The sequence below is a fragment of the Vombatus ursinus genome, unplaced genomic scaffold, assembly GCF_900497805.2.
Source record: "Vombatus ursinus unplaced genomic scaffold, bare-nosed wombat genome assembly UNPS02014773.1, whole genome shotgun sequence".
NCBI lineage: Eukaryota > Metazoa > Chordata > Mammalia > Diprotodontia > Vombatidae > Vombatus > Vombatus ursinus.
This window is the reverse complement of record NW_020954551.1, coordinates 31479885-31505412: the sequence shown is the minus strand read 5'-3', so window position 1 is coordinate 31505412 and position 25528 is coordinate 31479885. Positions and strand designations below refer to the sequence as shown.

Below are 25528 nucleotides of genomic sequence, written 5' to 3'. Positions count from 1 at the left end.
ATAGCAGCAGTAGAACTTACTCCTTCATCTTCCTGGCCCCAATCCAGCTCTTAATCCACTATGCCATATGCTACCTCTCAGCTTCTAAGGGCACAAAGACAAAAATGGAACAATCCTTCCTTTCAAGGTACTTAGATTCTTTTAGAGAACACAAACAAACAAACATACATACAGATAAGTAAAACATAAAATATAAGTAAGGTAAATACAAAGTAATTTAAGGTCAGAGAAACACTGATAATTAAGAGTGATCAACAAAGGTCTCATGTAGAAGATGGCACTTGAGCTGAGACAAAAATGGAGCTAGAGATTCTCAGAGGCAGAGAAGAATGAGAATATTCTAGAAACGGAGGATAAACTATGAAAAGACAGAGGTAGTAGATGGAATGTCAGGTATGAGGAACATCAAGGAAGTCGGTAAATTTGTGCAGAGCATCACAAATTCAAAGGGTCTTATGCTTGAAGAGATGAATCACATGTAGTAAACTTGGACAGGTATACCATTCACAAATGGGGCTAAAGACATAGAATCTTGGATTTAGAACTAGGAGATAATTTACAGGCTATGTAGTCCAATCCCCTCTTTTAATGGATGAGTAATCTGAAACTCAGAGATGTTAAGTGACTTGCCCATAAGGAACCATCTGAACCCAGGTTTTCTTGACTCAAACTGTTCATTATCCACTCCTTCATACAGAATGGTCAGTAATCTTTGTACTGGTAAATTTTAAGGTCTCTTACACTATAATTTCAATTGGAATTAATTGGCCAATATGAGGAATCTCAGGAAAACCTGATCTAATTTTTTTCCAGCCAATTGTTTCTTCAGAGTGAAAGATTAGCTCCCCAACTAAACTGGGTTTTAGTTGGATTAGGGAGAGTAAAAATTTATTGTTGTTGTTTTGTTTTGGTTTTTGGTTTTGTTTTGTTTTGTTTACCTGAGAGAATGAGTTTGATTCTTTAACTGATATGATTTGTGTACACAATACTCTAAAGGTGAAACCATGTCTATTTTTACAAAGATTAATTGAATCTTTGTACTGCCCTTATACCACTTTAAGAAAACTTTAGGAGTATTTCTCTCCTTAAAAGGCTGTCAAGTATGTATCCAACCTGCAGGTGCCTGTCTGACTTTATCACATAAATAAATCAAGCAGAATGAGACTAAAAGTCCTATTACTGGCATGCTGAGTGACTAATGACCATCTCACTTTTACCAAATAAATAGATTCTAAAATAGTAGAAATCTAAGATTGCGGGACAAATAGAACTAGGGAGGTGGAGCAGAATAAGAAATTTGCACTTATTTTACTTTTCTCACAGTGTTGTTATGAAGGATACATTTTGCAAACCTTTACAAAATACAATGATCAAATAAACAACTGTTGACATATAGTTTTTGATTAATTACAAAGTACTATGCATATCTTTTATCATTTTAACCACACAAAAATCCTGTGAAGTAGATATTAAAGGTATTATTTCCCATTTTCAGGATGAAGAAACTGAGACTCAGACAGATTAAATGTTTTGGTCACGTGGTTAGGGAGAGACTGAATTTGAGCTTAAGTCTTTATGATCTCAAGACCAGCCCTCAGTCCACTAAGCTGTACTGCCTCGGTTTTTTTTTTTTTTTGTTTGTTTATTTGTTTTTGTTTTTTAGTGTGATGATATTATTGAAGATGATGACGATGATTTAGAACCTAGGTAACCATTCAATAGAAGAAATTCCTACATTGGGTGACAAGTTGGATTACAAAACTTCTTGGATCATTTTCAACCTTAAAATTCTTTGTTGGAAGAAAATAAGAGAAAGAATAACCCAATTTAAAAAAAAAAGAAATTCAATGCAGGGAGTCTTAGAAATATATTCGAGCACATAGGCAATAAAATTTAATGGTTTCACTAAACTCCTAAATTTCTTTCATATTGTTTCTTTAGGCACAGATGAATTTCTCTCTCAATATCTCAAGATATTCTTTCTTGAAATGAAAGGATGAAGATGGAGAAAACTGACTAATACTTACAATAATCAATCTTATCGAATTATATGTAATGTAATAATATGTGCATAATTTAATAGGGGACATTCATAACACTTACAAAAATTTGGATTTCCATTTCGTGCTGTTCTTCCACAGTTCTGGTTAGAGTTCAGCTAAATCATGTATTGATGAGATCTGTTCACACCCTTGAAAAGCTGGACAAGCCTGAGATTACTCTGAAATAGGGCCGAGATACAAAGATAATTTGAAACTAATCTTATACTTGAAAAAATGAAAGAATACACAGAGATCATAAAGAGGAGAAGAAGATTACCTTTGAGTCCTTGAGAATAGATAATTAAAAATGTTTCCAAGTTCCACTGTACGACAGAAGATCTGCAAAGTTGAGTAATGTCTTTAGTAGGCAGAAACAAAATAGGGATAACATTGTTTCATTATTGAGAAGATATTCCCATAGATGTTAGAAGAAAAATGTCACAAGAATAAATGGATCTTTTAAAAGACACTTGTTTAAGAATGAAATGATTGTCATGGATTAAAAGTCATTAAGCTCTGATTGCTTCTTTTTAAAGGAAATGTATGCAACAATTATAAAATTACACAATTAGATATTAGTAGAGAATGTAGCCATTTAAATATGAGGGTGACACTGTTCTGCAGTTGGAATCAATGCAGAATCATCTTATGCAATTTAGAAGAAAAATATTATAAATTTTATACTACTCCCCATGAGGATTCAGTCCTTTTGATACCTGTTTAAAGGCTATGAATAAATCATAATCTTATTATATTTGTCTAGGCAGTCTGCAATATACTTGAATGCTATTTCATTGATTTTCTAATACTAAATATCACATTAGGAAAGTAGTACCCAAATCCTTTTTTTAAAGTCTGATAATAAGATTGTCTCCTACAAATTCATTTTATAATACACTATAGATGATGGTAGAGATTTTCCCCTTCCTATATAAAATGGCCTCACTGGATTGCTAATCTTAATCATTAGAGGGTATATCCACATCTTTGAGATGAGAGATCTACTTCAGTACTGAATGATCGTAAGCTATTAGACTCGAACCTATCCTCTGAATGCTCATTCTTACCAAAAGAGACAAAATATCCATGGGCAAGTCAAAAAATCTCCCCGGGCCTCTGATTTCTCAACTATAAAAAAATGAAGGGCTTGGTATAGATGGCCTCTGAGAGCTCTTCCACCTCTAGATATGTAATTTAATGATCCTAAGTAAAGGAAGTGATAAGATGAGGGGAATTCACACATTACTTTATGAAATAAGTAGGACAGTCTATCCATCTAATCCCAGAAGATACAGACTATCTAAATGGACTTTTAGGTACTTTTCACTATTTACATATATAGGTTTTAGGTACTTCTCACTATTTACATATATAGGTTTTTAATATAGGTTTCACTATTTACATATATAAGTTTTTTAAAAAGAAACATTTGCTGCAAGAAATTTTAACTTATTGGGTAAAAATATACTTGAAGAAATAAGTTGATTTTAATTTTGGTAGATTATGGGATATTGGAAAGTAAGAGATGGCTTGCCATATATACCTCTTATATAGAAAGGAAGCACTCAGGAATTATGTCAGCATTTAATTATAACTTTATTCATACTCAAAGTGTATATATCTGGCTATTATCAATTGGGACTAGATGATTTCATTGGCATAGGGGACTCTTAGATGAAGAAATGAATTCCTTCTACTAATATAAAAACAACATGTTTTTGCAGTTATAATCTTAGAGATCTACCTAGCACATAAGGAGGTTATGTGACTTGTCCAGGGTTATAAAGCCAGTGTGTAGCAGAGGCAAGATTTGAATACAGGTTTTCCTGGCTCTGAGAATGGCTCTTCATCCATGATGTCAAGATATCTCTCATGATTAATATTGTGGAATGAACTCACTGGATTGAATTTATTCTAAATGGGAATGGGATTAATTGGTTAATTAACTGCACTAATTAAAAATGGTCATTAGTTTTGACAATCTAGAAATGACCCAGAATAGGCTATATTCCCATTTATAATGTTTTAAAAATGACATATGCATATGTTTAGATGGTATGATAATTAATTCAAAGATTCACGATTTTGTTAGTCTCATGTTCTCTCCACATGAAGATCAAAACTCTTCTTTGCTTACATAGCTAGGTTTTATGACTTTAGCCCTTAAAATCAATGGAGGCAAGAACATGTAGTAAACTAACTGGAATTTTTCATGGTTGATTCAAATCAAATTAAATCGACCATTTTTGTCTTTCATAAGTCATCATTCTATGGCTTATCACTGGGCAATGGACTTCTCCAAATGCAGCAAATCTGGTCTTGGGCAACAGAAATACAGTCTGTCACTGGGATCATCTTCAGATCTTTCACACTATGGCAGAACAATTAAAAGTAAATATTTTTGAAGGACCTATTTTTGAACTTAACAATGGAGGTGTCAACGTTCTATAAAATAATCTTAGGAAACTTTTTATGAAAGGAGATGCCAGAAACAGAGTTTAGTTTGTCTAAATGGCACAATCCAGAATTTCTTTCTTAATGATTGATATAAAATATTTTAGTCTTTTACCCTTAAAACCAAAAACCATCAACTAGCAGTAGAGCTAAAGAGAATTTTTAATGCCTTAAGATTAAATCTATCATTTTTACCCAAGAAAAAAATCCTTCTCATTTATTTTCAAGCAGCCTTGTGAAAGAGAACGATTAAAGTGATGAACGTCAGTGTTTTGACAAGTGCTCATTCTGCAAAAAATTTTAAATCTCTCTGGACTTACTCAGTGGGGATGGGGAGGTTGTGAAAGAAATGCCCTATTTAAAAACTGGGACAGAGCATTATGATACGAAACAAGGAAATAACGTATGAGAGCAATAAAACAGAAAATTAAAGGTAGCATACATGTGATCTCAATAAGAAACAATTCTTCCTTGTCAGAATTATCCTCTTACTATATAGCACTAAATGAAAAACATGAACATGTTGAAAATATATTTGTATTTAGAATACCATTGGAAACAATGATGGGAACTAAGGTAGGTACCATCCATTGATGGCTTCTATACAATCTGAATGGGAGACAATGTCCCTTGGCCAATAAGGTTGTACATGTCTTTCTCTACTCTTTCTCTTTTTAAAATTTTCTCTAGTGTCCTTCTTGATATCTTCAGTCTATTCTTCAATTGTGATAATTGATGTTAAAGTAAAATTCAATGAATTCTTTCCTGGTAATCTCAAAAAAGATTTTGAAATATTTTCTTTCCCTTCACCCCATTTTTCTTAGTTTCACACAGATTGGAAAGTCCTGATTACAGTTGACACAGGAGACATTTTGATTCCTTTCTAATTTTGCTGTGTTTGAAACAGGAAACAAATATTTCTAAGTCTTCTGTAGAGAGATTTCCATAATTAAACAGAAATCATGTACAGATCATTGATTAACTACTATATTCCATGGCAGTCTATTCAAACATTAAATTCACAATTTGCATGTTGTTCTTTAAAAAACAATTTTTTTTGTTTACTTGGAAAGCTTATTTAACCATTCCTCTGGTGCCCTCCTTTACCTCGTCTTGTAGACCAATTTTAGATCACAGCAATCTTCCCACCTTCTTTCCTGAAAATAGCTTAAATGTTGGTTTTATGTTTTCCTCAGCCATGAATTTTATCAGAAAGTTAGAATGCAAAAAAAAATCATCCTCATAACAATGTACAGACTAAGGAAAATTACTGTGCCTTTCTTATGCTGCAAAGAAACAAGTGAAATACTTAGGCCTTAGGATTCCAAACTATTAACTTATTCTTATGAACTTCTCTTATAAAGATAAATAAAATTACAGATTTTTTTTCTAGGTTGACTTTTAATTACAAAGTATATTCCTTTGTCATCAAAGAATTGCATTTTTTTGACACTGAGGTCACACAAGAACATTTTGAACAAAAAGCTACAAATGGTGAGAAATATTTGGCTCATTTAACACGTGTATACACAGTTCCCAGAGGCCCATTTTTTGGTTCCTTCAGTTACAGAAATGGACAATGCAGCATTTGGCTCCTTATTCTTTGGTGGGGGGGGTGGTAGACAGTGGCCAAGTGTGTCCACAGGTGACCACAGCAGGTGCTAACGAAGAGTTTAAAAAGAGAAGGCCACCAAAGATAACTTTTGGAAACATGGTACCAGAAATCACAATCACAAACTTTTTTTTTTTTTTTAATGAAGACTGGATCTACCTCTCTTGACTTTGCTAGAAGTTCACAGGCTGAGCACCCCTCCTGACCAGAATGGGAGTTTTGGCTTTCTCTGTTTCCCATCTCATCCAGTTTGACCTTCCTCAGACAACCTGGTACCCCACCCCTGGGACTGACCACATCAATACCAAGATTTAGTGTAGACACCCGATCAGCTCAGTCCTCCGCAGCTCAGATCTCCCAAGCTCAAGAGAGCCCCCAGGCTACGATTCCCCAGCAGCCAGAATTAAAAGCAGGCAATACCAGGCCCAGCCACAAACACTTTCATTAGTAACCATATGCAGTTTCCAGGGTAACATGTCTTATATGTAGTGAAAATACCATAGCTGTTGATTACAAGACAGTCTTGAAAGAAAGAAAGAAAGCAAACAAAAATATAAAAGTAAATAAAAATTAGGTTTTTTTTTCTTACCTTTGGGAAAGCAGGCAAAAGCTATACTGTAGGTGGAATAGTGTACCAAGTAACAGATTTTTGTACGCTTTTTCTTACTGGTGGAATGGAGTCTATGGGAAAGTAAATATATTGGGCTGTCAAAAATCTGTGTACAAAGCACTTTTTTTATGAGTTGGAGAAAAGGCTGCGATAGAGACCATAAAACTGATTCCCACTATTTCAGTGGACTGCATCAGCCACCTGTAATAATTGAGCTGTGAATTAGAAATGGAAAAACCAGTTTCTTAAAATTCAGGTACCTCTGAACGTGGAACTAATTGTTTATTTCTGAATAATAGCCAACTTGTTTAGAAATGTAGTATAGTAAAATTAGACACAGAAGGGAAATTAAGTCATCTGATGTAACCCCCCATATTGTACAGAAGAGGGAACTGATTGAAGCCCAGGGAGGTTAAGTGATATAACCAAAATCAATAGATAGTAGGCCTCAGAGGCAGGATTTGAATCCAGGCCCTCCGACTCCAGCATTAGTGTTCTTTCCACTGCACAATACTACCTTCATAGGGAGGGTTTCCTTAGTCCAGCTAGCTTTTTAACCAGCTCAGGAAGAATTTAACATTCATGTAAGGACTTCCTCTTTTCTCCTGCTACTCCTGTCCCCATGACCTTGTCCTACTGGCTATCTTGTTTGATTTGTCCAGGAGAATGAAACGAGTAACACCGTGTTGGTGATGTTTGAGATTGGAACAAATGAAGAAACACAATGACAACAACACAAGGTCAGCACAGCCTTCCCTGATTCCCTGATCCCATCTTGTTCCTTTCCCTTTCACTTTCCACCAACACCCTGATAGGACTTTCCAACAATGTGCATACTAAAGTATAAACAAAACCATCTAGCACTGAGAGATTTTAAAAAATGCTTTGCTATTTGGCTTTTTCTTTGAGCACCATATTTCTATCATTTCCTGCTACTATTGCACTAGTGGCTGCATTGGCAGGAAGTGTTTGTACTATCTGAGCACAAAGACTTGAAAAAAGTGTACTTAAACTTTGCATCTTTTTTCCAAATTTCATTTTCCCCTGCCCCATGCAAATCAATTTGCAGCATGCCTCCATATTCCTTCCACAGAAAATAATATACACCCGGTTTTCATCTTGCTCCCAAGTTTTATGCTAACATTCTGCTCATACACTTCCCAGCATTATAAGCCAGGAAGAGACAACTCACTAGGTCTGCATACACCTCTAAGACGGACCATTGAGGCCACATGGCTTTCAGAGCAATACATTCCTCTTGCAACTCATCACTCTAGCCAAATATTCTGTGGAAAAAAAAAAAAAAAGATGGGGAAGATGCCATACCTCTTCTGCATTGTCCCTCTGTGAGAGTCTAGGGCATTGAAAATGGAAGGTGGCCTACAAGACTGGAAGAACATTTTGCTTATTTCATGGATCAGCTGGGACCGACTCCAAGAAAACCACACGCTGAAACATGAACTGAGACAGACTATGCTCGAGAGGGCCCTATACCCAGTAAAATCACATGGTATAGTCTTATATTGGCAAGTGTGAGATGAAAAAGACAGTTGTTCACCCCTCTCACCTCATCCCTTCAGAATTCTGGTTCCACGTAGTCAACCTTCCCCACCCATTTTTACAATTACCACTTCAGTGATCAACCAAGGGCCAAGTACATCTTGCTTCCAGTTTACCTTTTCACCATGACGGTACTATGCTATGCCCAACACAAAGAAAAGAGCTCAGCTTGTAGCCCTCTTGTTGAAAATTGCAGCTTTTCCAAGAAAAAAAAAGTGTTGTGAAAGAAACTCCCCAGCCAAAAGATCTGTCACCTTGCAAACTGTTTCCAGACATGCAGGTCTCAGTTTCTAATAATGGGGGACTCATTCATGTGCTATACCCAACTGGAAATCCATTTTAGTGGCTGAGTTACCCAAACCATTCAGCGTGGCAAAATAAGGAAGTTTCATATATAAATTGTGCCAACTCCAACTCTTCAAATTTCCAGTGAAATCACAGACATGTTACAAGTCCAAGAACAGGTACTTTCTAGTCACTGAAGATGTAATGAAGATTGTCTTTTCAGGTAACCATGAAATCCAACAGAAGAAACAACATGATAGGAGGATGACTTGTTGAAGAAATAGACCTGTGGTGGAATGAATTCTGCTCTTCTTAAGCCACTAATAAACCATTTTTTTATGAACATACAATTGCAGAACATGAACATACCAGATGGCAAACTTTAATGATGAACCTGAGTTGTTAAAAATAAAAAAAAAACATTGAAGATTGAAATACATTAAGACTGAGTGTTTCAGAGCAACAATGGCATGAAGACATTTCTGTTCCACCATTTATTGGAAGAACAGTTCATGGATTTAGCTCTCAGTTAGGTATATTCTTAGAGAGCAAATGGTACAGAATACATTTCTATTTACTCATGTTGAAGGAAAGTTCTTTTTATATAGTTTAAGCTGGCAATTTACCATCCAACTTAGCCTCCGATCATTTCTTTGACCTTTCTGGTCAAAGGAGAGCAACCCACAGGTAGACAATTGTATCAATTATTTAGATAATTCTGACCAAACACATAACTGACTGGAAAAGTCCTAAATAGAATTCTTTATTATCTTCATTAATTCAACATGACTTCCCATCCCCCAATACCTACATCCTGTTTTCTTCTGTATCTAGGAGGTATCTTCTTTGAGTTTAACTGCTTAGCCATTTATGCTACAAATTGTTTATATTTGTTCCCCACCTCCTCTCCCAACTGAAGACCATGCAGTGGTGTTAAATATTTCATTTTAGCCCATCAGAAAGATGGAAGCCTAGACCAGGATTAAGGACAAGGATCCAGAAAATGCCTAGACAACACAGAATCCAGTTTGTTACACTAGAATTAAATGTGACCATATTTTAGCATTAATTGATTATGTATAAAAACTTACTATTACATTATTTTAAAGGATAAGAACTTTATACTTTTATCTTTCCACTTTGGCAGCTTTTGTGGTCTGGGCCATGAGCAACCCCAAGGTTTTGAGGTACATGAATCTCTTACTGGTCTTTGACACATCTCTAATTTCAGGATTTATGATTAATATAATTTATCCCAAATACAATGGAATCCTTTGTAGCAGCTGTTTGTTTGTTTGATTTTCAATAAGTTTTAAATAATGTCTACACAGAAGAGAAACAGCTGAAATGAAAATTGAATTCATCAACTTTTTGTTTGGGCTACACAATTCCAAACAGTCACTTTGACTGCCATTTTTAAACAATTTTTTTGGCCTGAAATGATGTTGTTTTAACGTTACATAAATACAACCTTATAAGAGAATTAGTCCAATAGTCTTCTTGAAGGAAAGGCATTCTGCAGATTCAAAAAAAGTGGGATCATTATCTTGATCAGTATACTTCACAAACATTTTTAAAAATGTGAGGTTAGTCAGCTAGGCCTCTACCTGAGCAGCCTTCCAGAGTAACATATGAACTCTGGTTCCTCCTCTGTTTAAATACAACATAGAAAGTAATAAGACATTTTACAGTGAGTGAATGAAGTTTCTATCACTCAAAACTTTATCTTCGCCAGAAATAATAGCATGGAAAAAGAACTGACATTCTATTAGATGAGTGCTGACTTGCAAAAAGCAAATAAATAAATAATTAAAAACCCTGAAGAATAGGGGATAATAACCTCTGCATTGAAAGTTTGAAAGAACTTCAAGCTCTAGTCATTGATGAATCTAATCTAATAGAGGCCCAAAACATAAAGACAAGACTTGTACAAAGAAGGGGATTTCTCCCTAAAGTTTAAAAGCAATAGAAATACCCTGTAAAACTAGTGAGCTCTTTACAACATGTTTTTAAAGTCTGCTCATCCTCGTACGTTACAACTTGACATTCCACTGGAATGTAAGCTTCTTGAAAGCAGGGCTTATTTTTTGCTTTTCTTTGGATCTTTAACACTTCACATGGTGTCTGTCATTTATTCAACACTTAGTGCTTATTGACTACTGATTGGGGAATTTGGCTTGTGAACGTGTGTTTCTTTTTTAGTCTCTTTTTAGCTCAAAATAAATGAGTTAATTGCGTTTACGGTATTTTTTTTTCTTTTTTTTTTTAAAGCTGTAATTATTCTCAATGTTGGAATTTGGTTATATACAACTTAGCATGACATTCCCTAGTATAAAAGTCACAAGATACATAGATATCAACATCAATAAATATGGCAGCAGATACCTTCTTTGTGTAAGCTGACTACATGTCTTTCACTAGGGTTGAATATGTACACACCATCACAACCAAAAGAAGGGAAGCATTCAATTAAACAACTATTTGGGGTAGGCACCATGCAAGATAGCCATTTCTACTTGTTTCTCATTACTTTCCCTCTTCCCCTCCCAACATTTATCCCATAACATTGGCCATTTGCTACTGCATCCCATGGGCAAAATGTCAATTTAATTTATCTTCTTCTTTCCTCTCTTCTTTCATTTTTGTGCATGTTTGTCTTTTGTTCTTGTTTCTTGCCCTCCTTGCCTTTGAGGCACATTGTTGTTGACTAGCCAGGATTACAGTCTTTGGTATTTATTCCTTTTTCTTTGAACCTTATAAATACTTAATAATTGTTCAATCCATGTCATTCCCAGGAAACAACTTTAAAGAAGGAGAATGAGTATGAATAGGGATATCTTTCAAGCATTTATAAGGGCCACAAAGCAATAAGACTGTCTGTTTTTAAACAAACTTAGTCTTACTTTCAATGCAAAGAGTATTACCCTGTAGTATTTCAAGCTTATTGAGCCAGCTTACCTCAGAGCATCTTTAGAGATAGCACTAAAATATTCATGCTGCAACACAAATACTTCACATACTAGAAAGCAATGTACAGGGCACTACCTTCTTGTTCTGAGAGTTTCAATGTACTTTGTAAACTTCCTCTACCTTGTAATACAGAAATGGTATAAGTACTACAAAGAATATAAATTATGCTTTATGATACTGATTACAAATACTTGTATAGAACAAGGAAACAAAGTACATTTGTTCTTTGATAAAATTTGCTTTCTGATTTAACAAAGTGGTGATGATCAGGAAGATGAGGAACACTGTGGATCAGGACCTAGTACATTTCATTCACAAATAAATCCATCCATATTCAAGGATATAAGTTTGTTTCTATGGTTCCAACCATTTTTATGGATCCAATCCATTTTTCCAAAATAGTAGAAAAGACCATACTTTACCTACATGCTCTAAATTTATTATGTATCATCTTGGCTATGGGATTACTTCTTCAGAAATTTAAGGTCTATCATTGTAGAAAACAGCCATATAATACAAGTGGAGCAGCATTTTCCATTTGGTAATGGCAGTAATGCCTTGGCATGTCCCCTTAGATGCAGAAAAGGTCCAGCATCTGTCCATACTTTGTGTAGTGACTTGGGGATATGACTAATGAATAATAATTTTAAAAAATCTCCTTCCTCAACAGCTTGATAAAAAAGTAACCTAAGCTTTGCTATTTTCAAATATATCAACCTGATGCCTAAAGTTTCATTTCACTTTGGTTGAGAAATTATGTCTTCTTTAATGGGAAGAAGCCAAGAATCATCTATATTGAACCAAGGGATGTGTTTATGTCATTTGGTCCTGTTAATATTGATACAAATAATGATAATAATTATTATCATTAACAGTATATTTTAAGATTTGCAAAGGACCTGACAAATATTATCCCATTTTATCCCAACAACAACTTAGGGAAGTAGCTACTATTAGTATTCCTCATATACAAATGAAACTGAGGCAGATAAAAAGTGAATGACTCAATTGAACTCAGGTCTTCCTGATTCCAAGGCCTATACTCTATCCACTGCACCATCTAGCTCTCTGGTAACATCTGGAGTACTCAACTTAGAGAAATGCACTTATTGCAAAGGAACTGGAGGTGGTGGTAGAGCTAATGAAGATAGATGTACAAGGAGATTACACAGAATTCAAAGTTTCTTGCCTCCATGCAAAAGTGAAGGAGGTGAGAAAAATTTACAAATAAAATGGATGAACATCAGAAAGATAACAGCTGCCAACCTCTGAGAAAAAACAACAGTGCAAATAGAACTTTAAGGGGACAAATTATATGTAATTTAAAACAAAAAAAATTCAAATACAAACATTTCTTCTAGATTTAGTGAAGGGAGAGCAAAAGAAAGGAGAGAAGAAAATGCATGATACTTACTATTTGGGTCTACATTTTCACAGAGCTCTGTTTTTGCCTCTCCATTGGGCCTGTCACTAGGTTTGTGTGAGAGCCGAGATGACATTGTGGCTGCTGTGACGACCGCCTTGAAGCTGCGTTTCCTTTTCTGGACATTCAGCTCAGGATGGAAAATGATGATGTACACTTTCGGCATGTATAGCATCCCCAGCGCCACTGACGCACTTAAGTTCATGGATATAGTAAGTGTGGTAGTTTGTATGTAGAGCTAGGAGACACAACACATGAGACACTATTACAAATCAAATGGCTGCAGAATACATCTTAGCTCTGAAGAATGACTGTCCACAGTTATTAAACCATTTTCATCAAATAATGGGTCCTTATCAAAATAACTGAAGTCTTTGTGCTTATCTAATACTAGAAAACTTATACAGTGATTCTATTTACTTCTCTGTGTTGTGAACCTAATACGGTCTGCTGATCTCTGTCTCTGTGTCTCTCTGTGTCTCTGTCTCTCTCTATTTCTTTCTCTCTGTCTCTGTTTCTATCGGTCTCTCTGTCTCTGTCTTTTAATCAGTCCCAAACTGTCTTGGGAAACATGATGTGGTAGGATAGTCTGAAATCTAGCATGTAAACCTACTTTCATCCCCACTTCTTTTTAGAGTCTTGGCCTTTTTTGCTGCCATGTGAATTTCATTATTAGTTTTCTTAGTTCAACAATCTTTGGTAGTTGAATAAGTAAATTAATATGCATAATATTGTCATCGTATTACCCATTAGCAATTAATATTTTCTCCAATTACTTAGGTCTGTCTTTATTTCTAAATATAGTAGCTTGTAGTTGCATTTATATAGATATTGTACATATCTTAGTAGGTAAACTCCCAAGTATTTTACACAGTTGGTATTAATTTTAAAAGGAATTTTTTTCTATCTCTTTTTGTTGGGTTTTATTGGTATTATTTAGAAATTCAGATGGTTTGTGTGCATTCACTCTAAACCCTGCAAGTTTGCAGAAGTTATTCATTGATTGAATACTCTTTAGTTGACTGATTAGGTTCTTTGAGTACACTATCATGTCACCTGCAAAAAATGATATTTTACTTCCTCTTTATTTATGTTTATTTCCTCAATTTATTTTTCTTATTTAACTGGTATAGCATTCCAAGTACTGTGTCAAATAGAAGAGATGACAGTAAAGTCCTTGTTTGGCCTCTGATTTTACTGGAAAAGATTCTTGTCTATCTTCATTACATATAACAGTAGCTCTTGGCTTTAGAAATATCCTATTTATAAATGCTTTAAGGAAAGATCTATTTATCCTTATTTTGGGAGGGGTTTAGCAGAAAGGAACATCATACTTTTTCTAAAGTTTTTTGTATATCTACTGATATGAGCATATAATGTAGTTTAATTTGTTATTAATATGTTTAATGGATTTTATAATTTTCTAATATTAAATTAATCTTGCATCCCTGATACAAATCCAACCTTGTCATAAGTCATAATTTTTTTGATAAGTTGTTTTAGCCTCTTTGCTAATATTTTATGTAAAATTTCTATGTCAAAGTTTATTAGGGACATTGGCCTATAGTTTTCTTTTTCTGTTTTAACTCTCTCTGGTTTGTATATCATATCTGTGTCACAGAAGAAACTTGGTAGGCTCTCTTCATATTTGAATTAATTATTCTTTGAATGTTTGGCAGAATTCACTTTTGATTCCATTTGTTTCAGGATTTATTTTCTTTGGAAATTAATTTATGACCTGTTTAATTTCTTCTTCTGAAATTGGTTGATTAAATTCTCGATTTATTGCTTTGTTAATCTGAATATTTTGTAAATATTCATTCATTTAACGCTTAAGTTGTTGCTTTTATTGTTATACAGTTGGTCAAGTAGTTTCTAATCATATCCTTTATTTCTTCATTTATTTTGAATTCTTTTTCATTTTTGATACTGTTTATTTGGTTTTACTTTTTCTTCTTCCAATTAAATTAGTTAATGACTTATCTACTTAAAAAAACTTATTTATTAACTTAATATTTTTAAAATTTTATCTTTCTTTGATTTTCAGAATTTCTATTTTGGTGTTTAATTGGGTTTTTAAATTTTGATGGGTTTCTAGTATTTTTTTCTATTCCTAATTCATTGATCTGTTCTTTATCTTTTTGTTAACAAAAATATTTAGAGATACACATTTTCTCTTAAGCACTATTTGGCTGCATCCCAAAAATGTTGGTATGTTATCTCATTGTCTTTATCTTTAATGAAATTATTTATCATTTTATGATTTATTCTTTGACCCATCAATTCTTTAAGATAAAATTTTTTAGTCTCCCATTTTTTAATACTTTTTTCAGTAGCCTAATTTTATTGCATTGTGATCAACTGATAAAAACTACTAGAAAAATCAGAGAACCATATGTAAGAAATCAGATTTACATCAATATCCCACACGTTAAGAATTAAGAAAAGTTAAAAAATGGATGCGAAATGTAGAAATAAAAGGTCATATTATAAGCCAATTAGAAAAACAAAATGGAAAAATCATCTATTATATCTGTGTGTGGAAAAAAAGTTCATGGTCAAACATGGGATAGAGAAGATTACCGAATGGAAAGTAGATGATTTTGATTACATAAAAGAGTTTTGCACAAACATATCCCATAAAGGTAAGATCAAAAGAGAAATAATTCATTGGGGGAAAAACAACTTTGCAGCAAAGTTTCTTTGATAGAGGTCTTATTTCCAAGATTTCATTTCCATATAGATATATAAAGGTCTGACTCAAATTTATAAGAATAAGTGCCATTCCCAGGGGATAAATGGTGTAAGGATATGAATAGGCAATTCTCCAGAGAAGAAACTCAAGTTATCTATAACCATAGGAAAAATGCTCTAAATAACTACTAATTCAAAAAATGTATATTAAATTCATTCTCAGATTCCTCCTCACACACATCAGATTGTCAAAGATGATTAGAAAAAAAATCATAAATGTTAGAGGGGCTTTGGAGAAACAAGCACATTGACACACTTTTGGTGAATCTGTGAATAGGGACAAACATTCTGGGAGAAAAAAATTGGAATGATATACAAAAAGTTACTAAACATTGCATGCCCTTTGACACAGTTATATCATTATGAGGTCCATACCCTTAAGAGATCAAAAAGAAGAAAAGAGGCCAATATATACAAAAATATTTATAGCACCTCCTTTTGCAGTGGCAAAAAGAACCCCTGAAAATTGAAGAGATGCCCTTCAATTGAAGAATTGGTGAATAAGTAATGTCATGGAAAGTTATTATGCTATAAGAAATGAGGAAAGATGATTTCAAAGAGACATGGAAAGAATTGTATTAACTGAAACAGTATGAAGTGAACATATCCAGAAGAATAATTTATATCTTAATATCAATATTATAAAATGAATAATTTAGAGGACTTTTATAAACTGATGAAGAAAGAAATGAGTAGAACAAAAAAAACTATATGTCAATATCTATATCTATCTATATACATATATGTATATACATACATATAAACAATGTTGAAAAAACAATTTTGAAAGTTATAAGAATTATAAATAATACAATGACCATCCATAATTCCATAATGAAGAAATATACTATCCACCTCTTGACAGATACATTTAGAGTGCAAAAGGAAACATAAATATTTTTGTATATAGCCAATGAGGGAATCTGTTTTGTTTTACTATGCATATATGTTACAATTCATTTTTCTTTTTCTTTTTTTTCCTTTCTCTCTCTTCTCTTTTTTTTGCATGGTAGGGTGGTGAGAGGGAGAGAAATTCTGTTAATTAAAGAAAAAAACAATTAAAAATAGAGAATGCCTTTTACAGATGTGGAATGCTATATATACTTTTGGATCAATTCTCCATATTTTTAGTTTTGCTTAATTATTTTTACTTTTCACAAAGAAAAAAAAAACTCTTCAGAGTAGGAGCAATCTGTATTTGTAATGTAAAAACTAAATTATGTAATCCATACATATATATTGTATATATACATACATATACATGTATGTATATATATATAGATATAGATGTATGCATATATAGATATAGATAACAGGAAAGTCTGTTTGAAGGTAAGTGAGAAATCAGAGAGATTAATTTTATTTGACCACAATAAGGACAATTTTTTATCATTTACTTTTTTTTAGATGAGATCTTTTAATTTCATCAATAAATGGAAATCTGGGTGATGATACTTCCTCTACAAATGTAGGTGATTTGCAACTCATAGTCATAGTTGTCTGGGACACTGAGAGTTAACTAACTTGACTAGGGTCACACAGTCAATATGGGTGAGGTGCAGGACTTAACCTTTGGCCTTCATGGCTTGGAGGCCAGTTCTATAGGCCTTACCTCATACCTCATTACAGTATGACAACTGTTAGTTCCTGTTATTTACCATTCAATTTTCATTAAGTTGCAATGAATTAGATCCATGAAATCTTCTGATAATGTCTATTTTTGCTAGAATTATGGGAGGGAGGGGGACAAACCTTATGTGGTTTTATATGTGGTAGCTTTATTTTATCCCTTCCTTTTCCCCTTCAATTTACATAGTAACAGAGCATTCAAAATAAAACATAATAAATTCTAGAAGATACTATAATACTTAGTATTCAAAAATTTAATATTTAGAAGTTTCCAAAAACCCATGTACAATTCTATGGCCTCAACTACTGCATTTTACTTTTTTTTTTTCAGTTGGGTAAGTGTGTCATAAGAAATCAAGCTTGTTCCTAAAGGCAAAAGACCTCAATGAATCCTCCATGAGTACAATCAGAATGAGACAGTGACATCATTCCCCTGATTCCAAAAAGCTTCTTGTGCAAATCCATAGTAGTAATAGTAGTGGTAGTAGTAGTAGTAGTAGTAGTAGTAGTAGTAGTAGTAGTGGTGGTGGTGGTGGTGGTAGTAACAACAACAACTAGCACTTTACAAATATCGTAACAACAACCATGAGAGGTATTATAATTATCCCCATTTTACAGTTGAGGAAAATGAGGCAAAGAGAGGTTAAGTGACTTGTTAAAGGTCATATAGCTAGTAAGGGACTGAAACTGGATTTGAATTCAGGTCTTCCTTATTCCAGGTCCAGTTGCTTCATATAGCTATGATAAATATAGGAACAGAAGTGCTGGGTATTTTCATTTCTTTGTATTGTGCACTAAAAGAAAATAGCTGTATGAAGTTCCAACTTATTTTTGACACTCACTTGTTTGGTAGTCTGCATACAATCCCTTAACCATTGTGTGTCTCCTCCTCAACTGTAAAATGAAGTTAATAATTCTTGTCTACTTTCTAGGGATGTGAGCATCATTTTATATTTCAGACTTGCAAAGCACTGAGTTGCCTTTGGTGGCAATTAGGTAGGTCTTCCTTAATGATTAATTGTCATGAGTTTTAATTCATCATCTCTTTGAAGTGATATTTTGGGCTTTATAAAAACAAAACAAAACAAAACCTTGTTGATAGTACCTTGATAATACATTTCACATCCACTTCATCCACTCTACTCATCTTACTACTACCTCTGGCCTGAATTCCAGGGGTAGCCTGCTATTAGTATTTCCTAGCCTCAGGCTCCCTGCCCTTTCCCCTTCTTACCCTCTACAAGTCACTTATCACATTGTTGCCAAGCTGATCTTCCTTCCAGAGATTTGATGCTTCTATTCCACTGCTCCAAAGTTTCCAATCAATGTTAGATTAATCAATGAACATTTACTAAGCACCAACTTTGTGCCAAAGGGACTATGCTAGACACTGAGGATACAGTCACATGGGAATTAATCCCTATGGTCAAGGAGCTTATTAGGAGAAATTAGAAATACACGTGTAAGAACGCATATTAAATATATACAAAATAAATTCAAGGCAATTTGTGGGGGAGGAACCAGCAACCGAGAGGATCCCCAAAAGCCTCATAAAGAAAGCGGCACTTGTGCTAAACCTTAAAGGAAACTCACGATTTTGAGAGGTGAGGATGAGGAGGGAGGGGTGTGTTCCAGGAATGAGGGGCAGCCTGTGGAGAATGGAGATGGAATACCACGCAGAAGGGACAGCGAGGTCAGTTTGGCTAGACTGTATAGTATGGATAGAGTTAGGTATAATAAACCTGGAAAGGTGGGTTGTTGATTGATTAATTAGGAAACCAACAATAAAAAATGAAATAGACTTTGTTATCAGGGAGTTGACAGTTGACATTCTATGTAGAGTACTCTTAGTTGACTTCCTTCTTTTGCCCGAGCAGTAATCTCCCTGTCTGGGCCCTGACATAATGTCTGTGCCTCACTAGCATTTAGCTAATTAATTAATACTTCTTAAATATAGGTTGGATCCCAGAGATGACCAAAACCTCATACGGATTCCATTTTGACTAAAGAATTAAAATACAAATGCATTTGGGGCACTCCATACCAGAACACCAAATTATTTTTCCAGACTTAGTTCATACTACTCCCCCTTCACATTCAGTGTGGTACCACTCAATCAGCCTTGGCTTATCTCATATTATTCTCCTTTACAGACCCTCTGCCTGAGCCAAGTCTAGCTAGACACATCAGCCACTTAATACCTGTGATGTGTTTTTATACAACAATAAGCTTTGGCTAGTGCTTTACATATGTTATCAGGTTTGATCCCCACAACAACCCTGTGATCTCTGAGGGTCTCACTTTCCTTATCTGTAAAATGAGGGAGGGTAGATGGGCTGAAAAGTCCCTTTCAGCTCAAAGTCTTTGTGTTTACATATGATCCCTCTTCTTTTCCTGTACTTCCTCATCTCTGAGTGTTCCCATAGGCCATGGCCCCAGTCCAGAATGCACTCTCTTCCAATCTCTGCCTAGTAGAATCCTTAACTTTCTTCAAGGCCCAGATCAGGTAGTATATGAACCTTTCCTTGAGGGTCCTCAGATGAAGTCATCACTCCCTTTTATTTTTTCCAGATTACTCTATATCTCTCCTTCACTCTTTTCATATTGTATATACTTCATGCCATTTGGACATTTTCCCATGGATTTTCCTCTTTGAAAATGACCTCAAAGATTACATGGTCCAACCTATACCTGAAAAAGAATCCACGTGAATTCACTTAACAGCTGGTAATTCTGCCTTTGTCTGATTGTTTCTAATGAAAATGGAATCCAGCATGTCTTGAAGCAGCCAGTTCAGCATTTGGATGTCTCTAATTAGGAAGAAGTCCTTTCTGATATCAGGCTTAGAGTGACCTTTTTGAATCTTTCACCCACAGCTCCTAGTTCTATTTTCTAGCTTCTGCCTCTTCCATATACAATTTTTTCAATCCCTCTCTTAAATTGCTAGCTCCTGAAGGAAAGGGACTCTAATCCTTTTAAAAAAAATCTTTGCAGCCCCCATAAGCCCAATGCATAGAGGAGATACTTAAAAAATGTGTGAGAGAATAAATGTGGATTGCTTAAACATAGTAGATGAAAAACAAACAAATAGTTCATAGTTTCACATGAAATCTCGTGTTTTCCTGTTTGTTGATTATTAAATTAATGAAAAATTTTTAAAGCAAATTGAATACTTACATGCTTAATTTGTATTATGGTTATTTGCTTGTGTGTCCACAGTGAATTATAAAGTACTATAAAGTATGGGAGTAAGGAAAATTTCTTATCTAAACTTTGTATCCCTCTTGTTATCTGCTTTGAATACTAAAACACTTAATGAATGCGGAATGAATTGAAGTGGGAAAACATCTTCTAAATATTCACTTTTTTGACTTAAAATCCACCATTTGGATTTCTAATGTGCACAAATCACCTTCTCTGGCTATTGGGGACCAGTCCATGGAATATAGCAATATATAGCAATGTAAAAAAAAGGCTGCATAGCTTCCTTCCTAAATGCCATTTCAAGAATTCTAAATATTAAAGCCTGATATCCAAGATTTCAAAGCATTATTTTATTTTTAAGGAATCCATTTGCCAAATTCATGAACTTAACAATCACAATACTGGAGTCAACTCCAAGGATCATAGAAACCTTAGAAAGAGACCTTAGATCTAACCTAGTACAGCCCTTCCTCAGTTTATAGATGAACCATGGCTCAGAGGAGTTGTGTCTAGCCCAAGGTCACAGAGGTAGTAAGTAGCAAAAAAGCTTAATAAACCTTGGGAAGTTATGTTCGAACTTCCTCCACTTTATTTCTTTATGATTTCATTGTTGTGAGTACTCCCTGTGGGCACAGAAATCAACCCTTCTAAACCTTAGTATTTGGTTTTCATAAGTTGCTGGGGCCAAAAATGAATCAACTGTCAATCAGCCTTCTGGTAATAAGCCTTTAAACTTAACTAGGCTGGTCCTCATACCAACAACACATGGCCTGTTGTGGGACTGGGACATGCACATTTTCCAGAGTCAGAGAATTCATCACAATGTGCATTCTTATGGTGCAGCCAAGGCTGTACCTAGCACTTTTGGAGCCCAGGGCAAGCAGAATGAAAATGTTCTTGAATCATTTTTGTATGATAAATTCAATTGCAGGAGGTGGGGTTATGGGGCGGGGGGGGGGGCGGAGAAGACCCAATTAATTAATCAATCAAAAGAGGCTCTTCAGGGAGGAATATCAGTCCTTCCCACGCTTACCTCCCACCCACCAGATGACATACGCTGGCTACCCTAGAACAAGGATAGAACAGGAAAGTGTCATTCTTTCTCATTGTTTCAGCCCCAAACATGGCAGGCAAAGGAAAAGTAAAGATAATGTGTGACCCAAGTTATTGAAGATCATTATTAAATCAATGAAAAATGTTATGTAGTTGATATGTATACATACACACACACACACACACACACACACACATATAGCATATATATAATAACTGATACTTAAATAGCATCTTAGGGTTTACAATATTTTTTACATATGTTAACCCACTTGATCCCAGCAAGAGCCCTGGGTCATTAGGTTATTAACGTCCTTTTTATAAGTAAGAAAATGGAGGCTTAGAGAGGTTAGGGGACTGTCCCAGGGTCACAGAGCAAATCATGTCTAAGGAAGGATTAGAGTTCAGGTCTCCCCAACTAGAAGCTAGTGGTATGTCAGACCTATCAAACTGACTAGCCTCCTCAAATTCAAGTACTGGAAGTCTTTTCAGCTTTCTTCTTATGTTAATATTGTATAGCTTTGACCTTGGTAAGTAATCAACTCCCCTTTTAACTACCCATAAAAAGACTGCAATTATTCTCTAAGGGTGTTGGTGGCAGGTCTCCTCTATGCTTACATAGAGACCAACAAGCTGGGATTTGAAGGGTCCTGGAGCAGCCTTGATTCCCCAACAATGACAGCAGAAGTAACCACAACATCCAATCTCAACTTTATGGGTTCAACAATGATGACTCTAAGTGAATGCTGCAGATACTCCATCGTGCATTAAGTTACTGTTGAACTAACTCAGTATGAAAAGGTTTATCTGCTACTTTTCTCCCTTCCTAGAAGAAACACAGGTATCCTGAGAGCACTGTTACAATACTTTCAGTACCATAGGACTATTCCAATGGCAAGGGATGTGGTACGTGGCATGAGAAGGCAGCAGGGACTGAGAAACTTCCCCTATTTCCCAAGCTACTGTAGGATGAACTTATAATGAAGTCTATCAATTTTACCTTCATAATATCTGTCACATGTGCCCCCTTTTCTCCCTTGGCACTGGCCAGCATCACTTCAAGCCTACAGTATCTCAGTAGCCTGCTGGTTGCTCTCCCTCCCACAAGTCTCTCCTCACTGCTGTCCATTCTCTTCTTGTTTGTCACAATCATCTTCCTAAAGTGCAGGCCTCACCACATCACCCCTCTACCCAATTAATGCCAGGGCCTCCCTATGACTTACATGATCCAATAGAAAATCTTCTGTTTTGGCATTTAAAGCCCTTCATGACCTTTAACCTGCCCTTCTCCTCCCCACCCCCACCTCCCTTTTCACTCTTCTTATGCCTTGCACACACTCCCACATACTCTGGGATCCAACAAGGCTGGCCTCTTTGCTATTCAACAAACAAGGACTCTCTGTCTTCCAAGGTCAAGCATTTTCCCTGCCTGTCCCCTATACTTACAGTGCTCTCTTTCCTCATCTCTGCCTCCTGGATTCTCTGGTTTTCCTCAAATTCCTCATCTCTGCCTCTTGGATTCTCTGGTTTTCCTCAAATTCTTCAAATTCCAGATTAAATCTGATCTCCTATTGGAGGCCTCTCTCGATCCGCCTTAATTCTAGTGTCTGCCCTCTGTTGATTATTTCCTGTATATATCTTGTTTGTACACAGTTGTTTCCCCCATAATATTATGACTCTGAGAGCAAGGACTGTCATTTACTTTTTCTGTGTGTGTCCCCGGCACTTAGCAGGTACTTAGTACATAGAGACTGTTTAATAAATATTTGTTGACTGCCTAACTGATAGGCCTGTATCCAGGGACAGCAAACAGAGGCAGTAGTTAGTCTTATTCTTTGGAAACAGATAATTGTACGAGAAAATTGGACTGGGTTGTAATCATGGCTACATAAACTGGACCTGCTCAACATCATTTAGATTTTTACTCAATCTTTGTAACTAAACCCCACAATAAAGTTGTGAAACCCAGCTGTGGCATCATGTGTCCAAAAGCCTGTTTATGAAACTGTTCCTAAGAAACTCTCTGGCATCGCCAATTTGGTGTCACTGAAGATCATTTTGCTTTTTTCCATTTCATCTGGCTTGATTTTGGTGAATTTGTGATCACTGATCACACATTTAGATATGGAAGAGCATTTAGAAGTTATTTAGATTAATTTAATCAATTTACAGATGAAGAAACTAAGACCCAGAGAGGTTAAGAAGTATCATTATCATTGTCTTTCCCACTATTGTGGGCATCCTTCAAGACTCTTTCCTGGGTCTTCCATTAATATCTCTCTCCCTCTCATTCTACTTTAGCATGAAGTATATGTATATGTCAAAAAAATTTAATTTGTGGTAGATGAAAAGATAACATGCCAAATATCAGAAGCAACAAAAATACTTGTTTTAAGTGGTACCTTCATTTGCTTTTTTTTTTCTGACTTTCACTTCTACTCTCTCAGTTCCCAAGAATTCAGCTATTATCTTTATGCAGGTGACTCACAAAATTTTATGTTCAACAAACCCAAAACCTTTGCATCCTTCACGTTTTCCTGTTTCATTAAGGATACCGCCATTCTTCCAGTCACCAAGGTTCAAAGTCTAGAATTTTCCTTGTTTCTTCCCTCTCCCTCATTGTCCCATACCCAGTAGCCAAGGACTGTCAATTCTATCTCCACAATCTTGCTCAAATAAGTCCTGTTCTTACTACTAACACAGTCCCCACTCAAGTCCAGATCCTTATCACCTCTCAAGTAGACCGCTTTAATAGCCTCCTAATTGTCCTCTTTGCTTCCAGACTCCCCCTTCTCCAACGGTCCTCAATATAGCTGCCTAGTTGATTTTTATAAAACACAGGTCTGACCATTTCACTCCTGTAGTCAAAAACTTCAAAGCCTCCACACACACACATAGAATAAAACATGAAATCCTAAATTTGACATGTAAAGTCATTCAAAATTTAGCTCCCATCTGACATTTCAATCTTAATTCTCTTACTCATTTTAGTCAATCTGGCCCAATAGCTGTTATCCTTTATCCATACAAGAAATTCTCTCACTTGCCTCCATACTTTTGTACAGATGACTCCCCTTATCTGGAATGCATTACATCCACCCTTCTATCTCGTAGCATCCCTCTGTTTCTTCAAAGAACAGCTCTCTTCTCATTCTTCCTAGTTGTTTTCTGATCCATCTTAAAATTAATTTGTATTTCTCTTATGAGAGCCTAGGGCCTCTGAGGTCACTTCCAGCACCCAGCTCTAAACTTATGATCACGTAGTCATAGGATCTTGTCTGCTAAATTCTCAATAGGGTCGTGATCCTACTCTGCTTATTTGGGAATCAAGGTGAATTGAGGGGGGAAATAGATTCCCTCTCCCCATTGCCTTTCCTATGGTTAGAGATTTAGAGCTGGATGGGACACTGAGATCATCTAGTCCTTCATTTTATAGATGTGGAAACTGAGGCCAGGAAAGCTAGGTCTCATGTGCACTTATCTGTGCAACTCTATTCCACTAGGAGAAAATAAAATCCTTGAATCCTGTTTTGTTTTTGTATTTGTATCCCCAGTGCCTGGCATACTGCCTTAAGGGCACATAGTAGATGTTTAGTGTGTTTGTTAATTGATTTGCCCAAAATCACAGAGTCACTAAGTCCTAGAACCAGAATTTCAACCTAAATTTAACTCCAGACTCTGGGCTCTTTCCACAGTCCCCAAATACTGGTAACATTGTTTCACCAAATATTATCTTTTAATGGAACCAATTTCATCCTTAGGAGGAGGATATGTTCATATTCTACTCCACAATGAAAAAGATACTAAAATTATCTGGTCACTGTCTATGACCCAATGGTAAATTTATGTCCTAAATTCTTGAAATCAGAGGTTCTGGTAAAAAGAACACACACACACACACACACACACACACACACACACACACACACACA

The 25528-nt window shown here is 35.3% G+C and overlaps 1 protein-coding gene across 1 annotated transcript in view; it reads right to left on the bottom strand.

The window, feature by feature from the left end:
• GRM7 (glutamate metabotropic receptor 7) overlaps positions 1 to 25528 on the bottom strand; it is a 989789-nt gene that overhangs the window by 64346 nt on the left and 899915 nt on the right. Inside the window, exon 9 of the mRNA XM_027863985.1 lies at positions 12948 to 13194. Coding sequence (XP_027719786.1) covers positions 12948 to 13194 — 247 coding nt within the window. The remainder of the gene's footprint in view (positions 1 to 12947; positions 13195 to 25528) is intronic.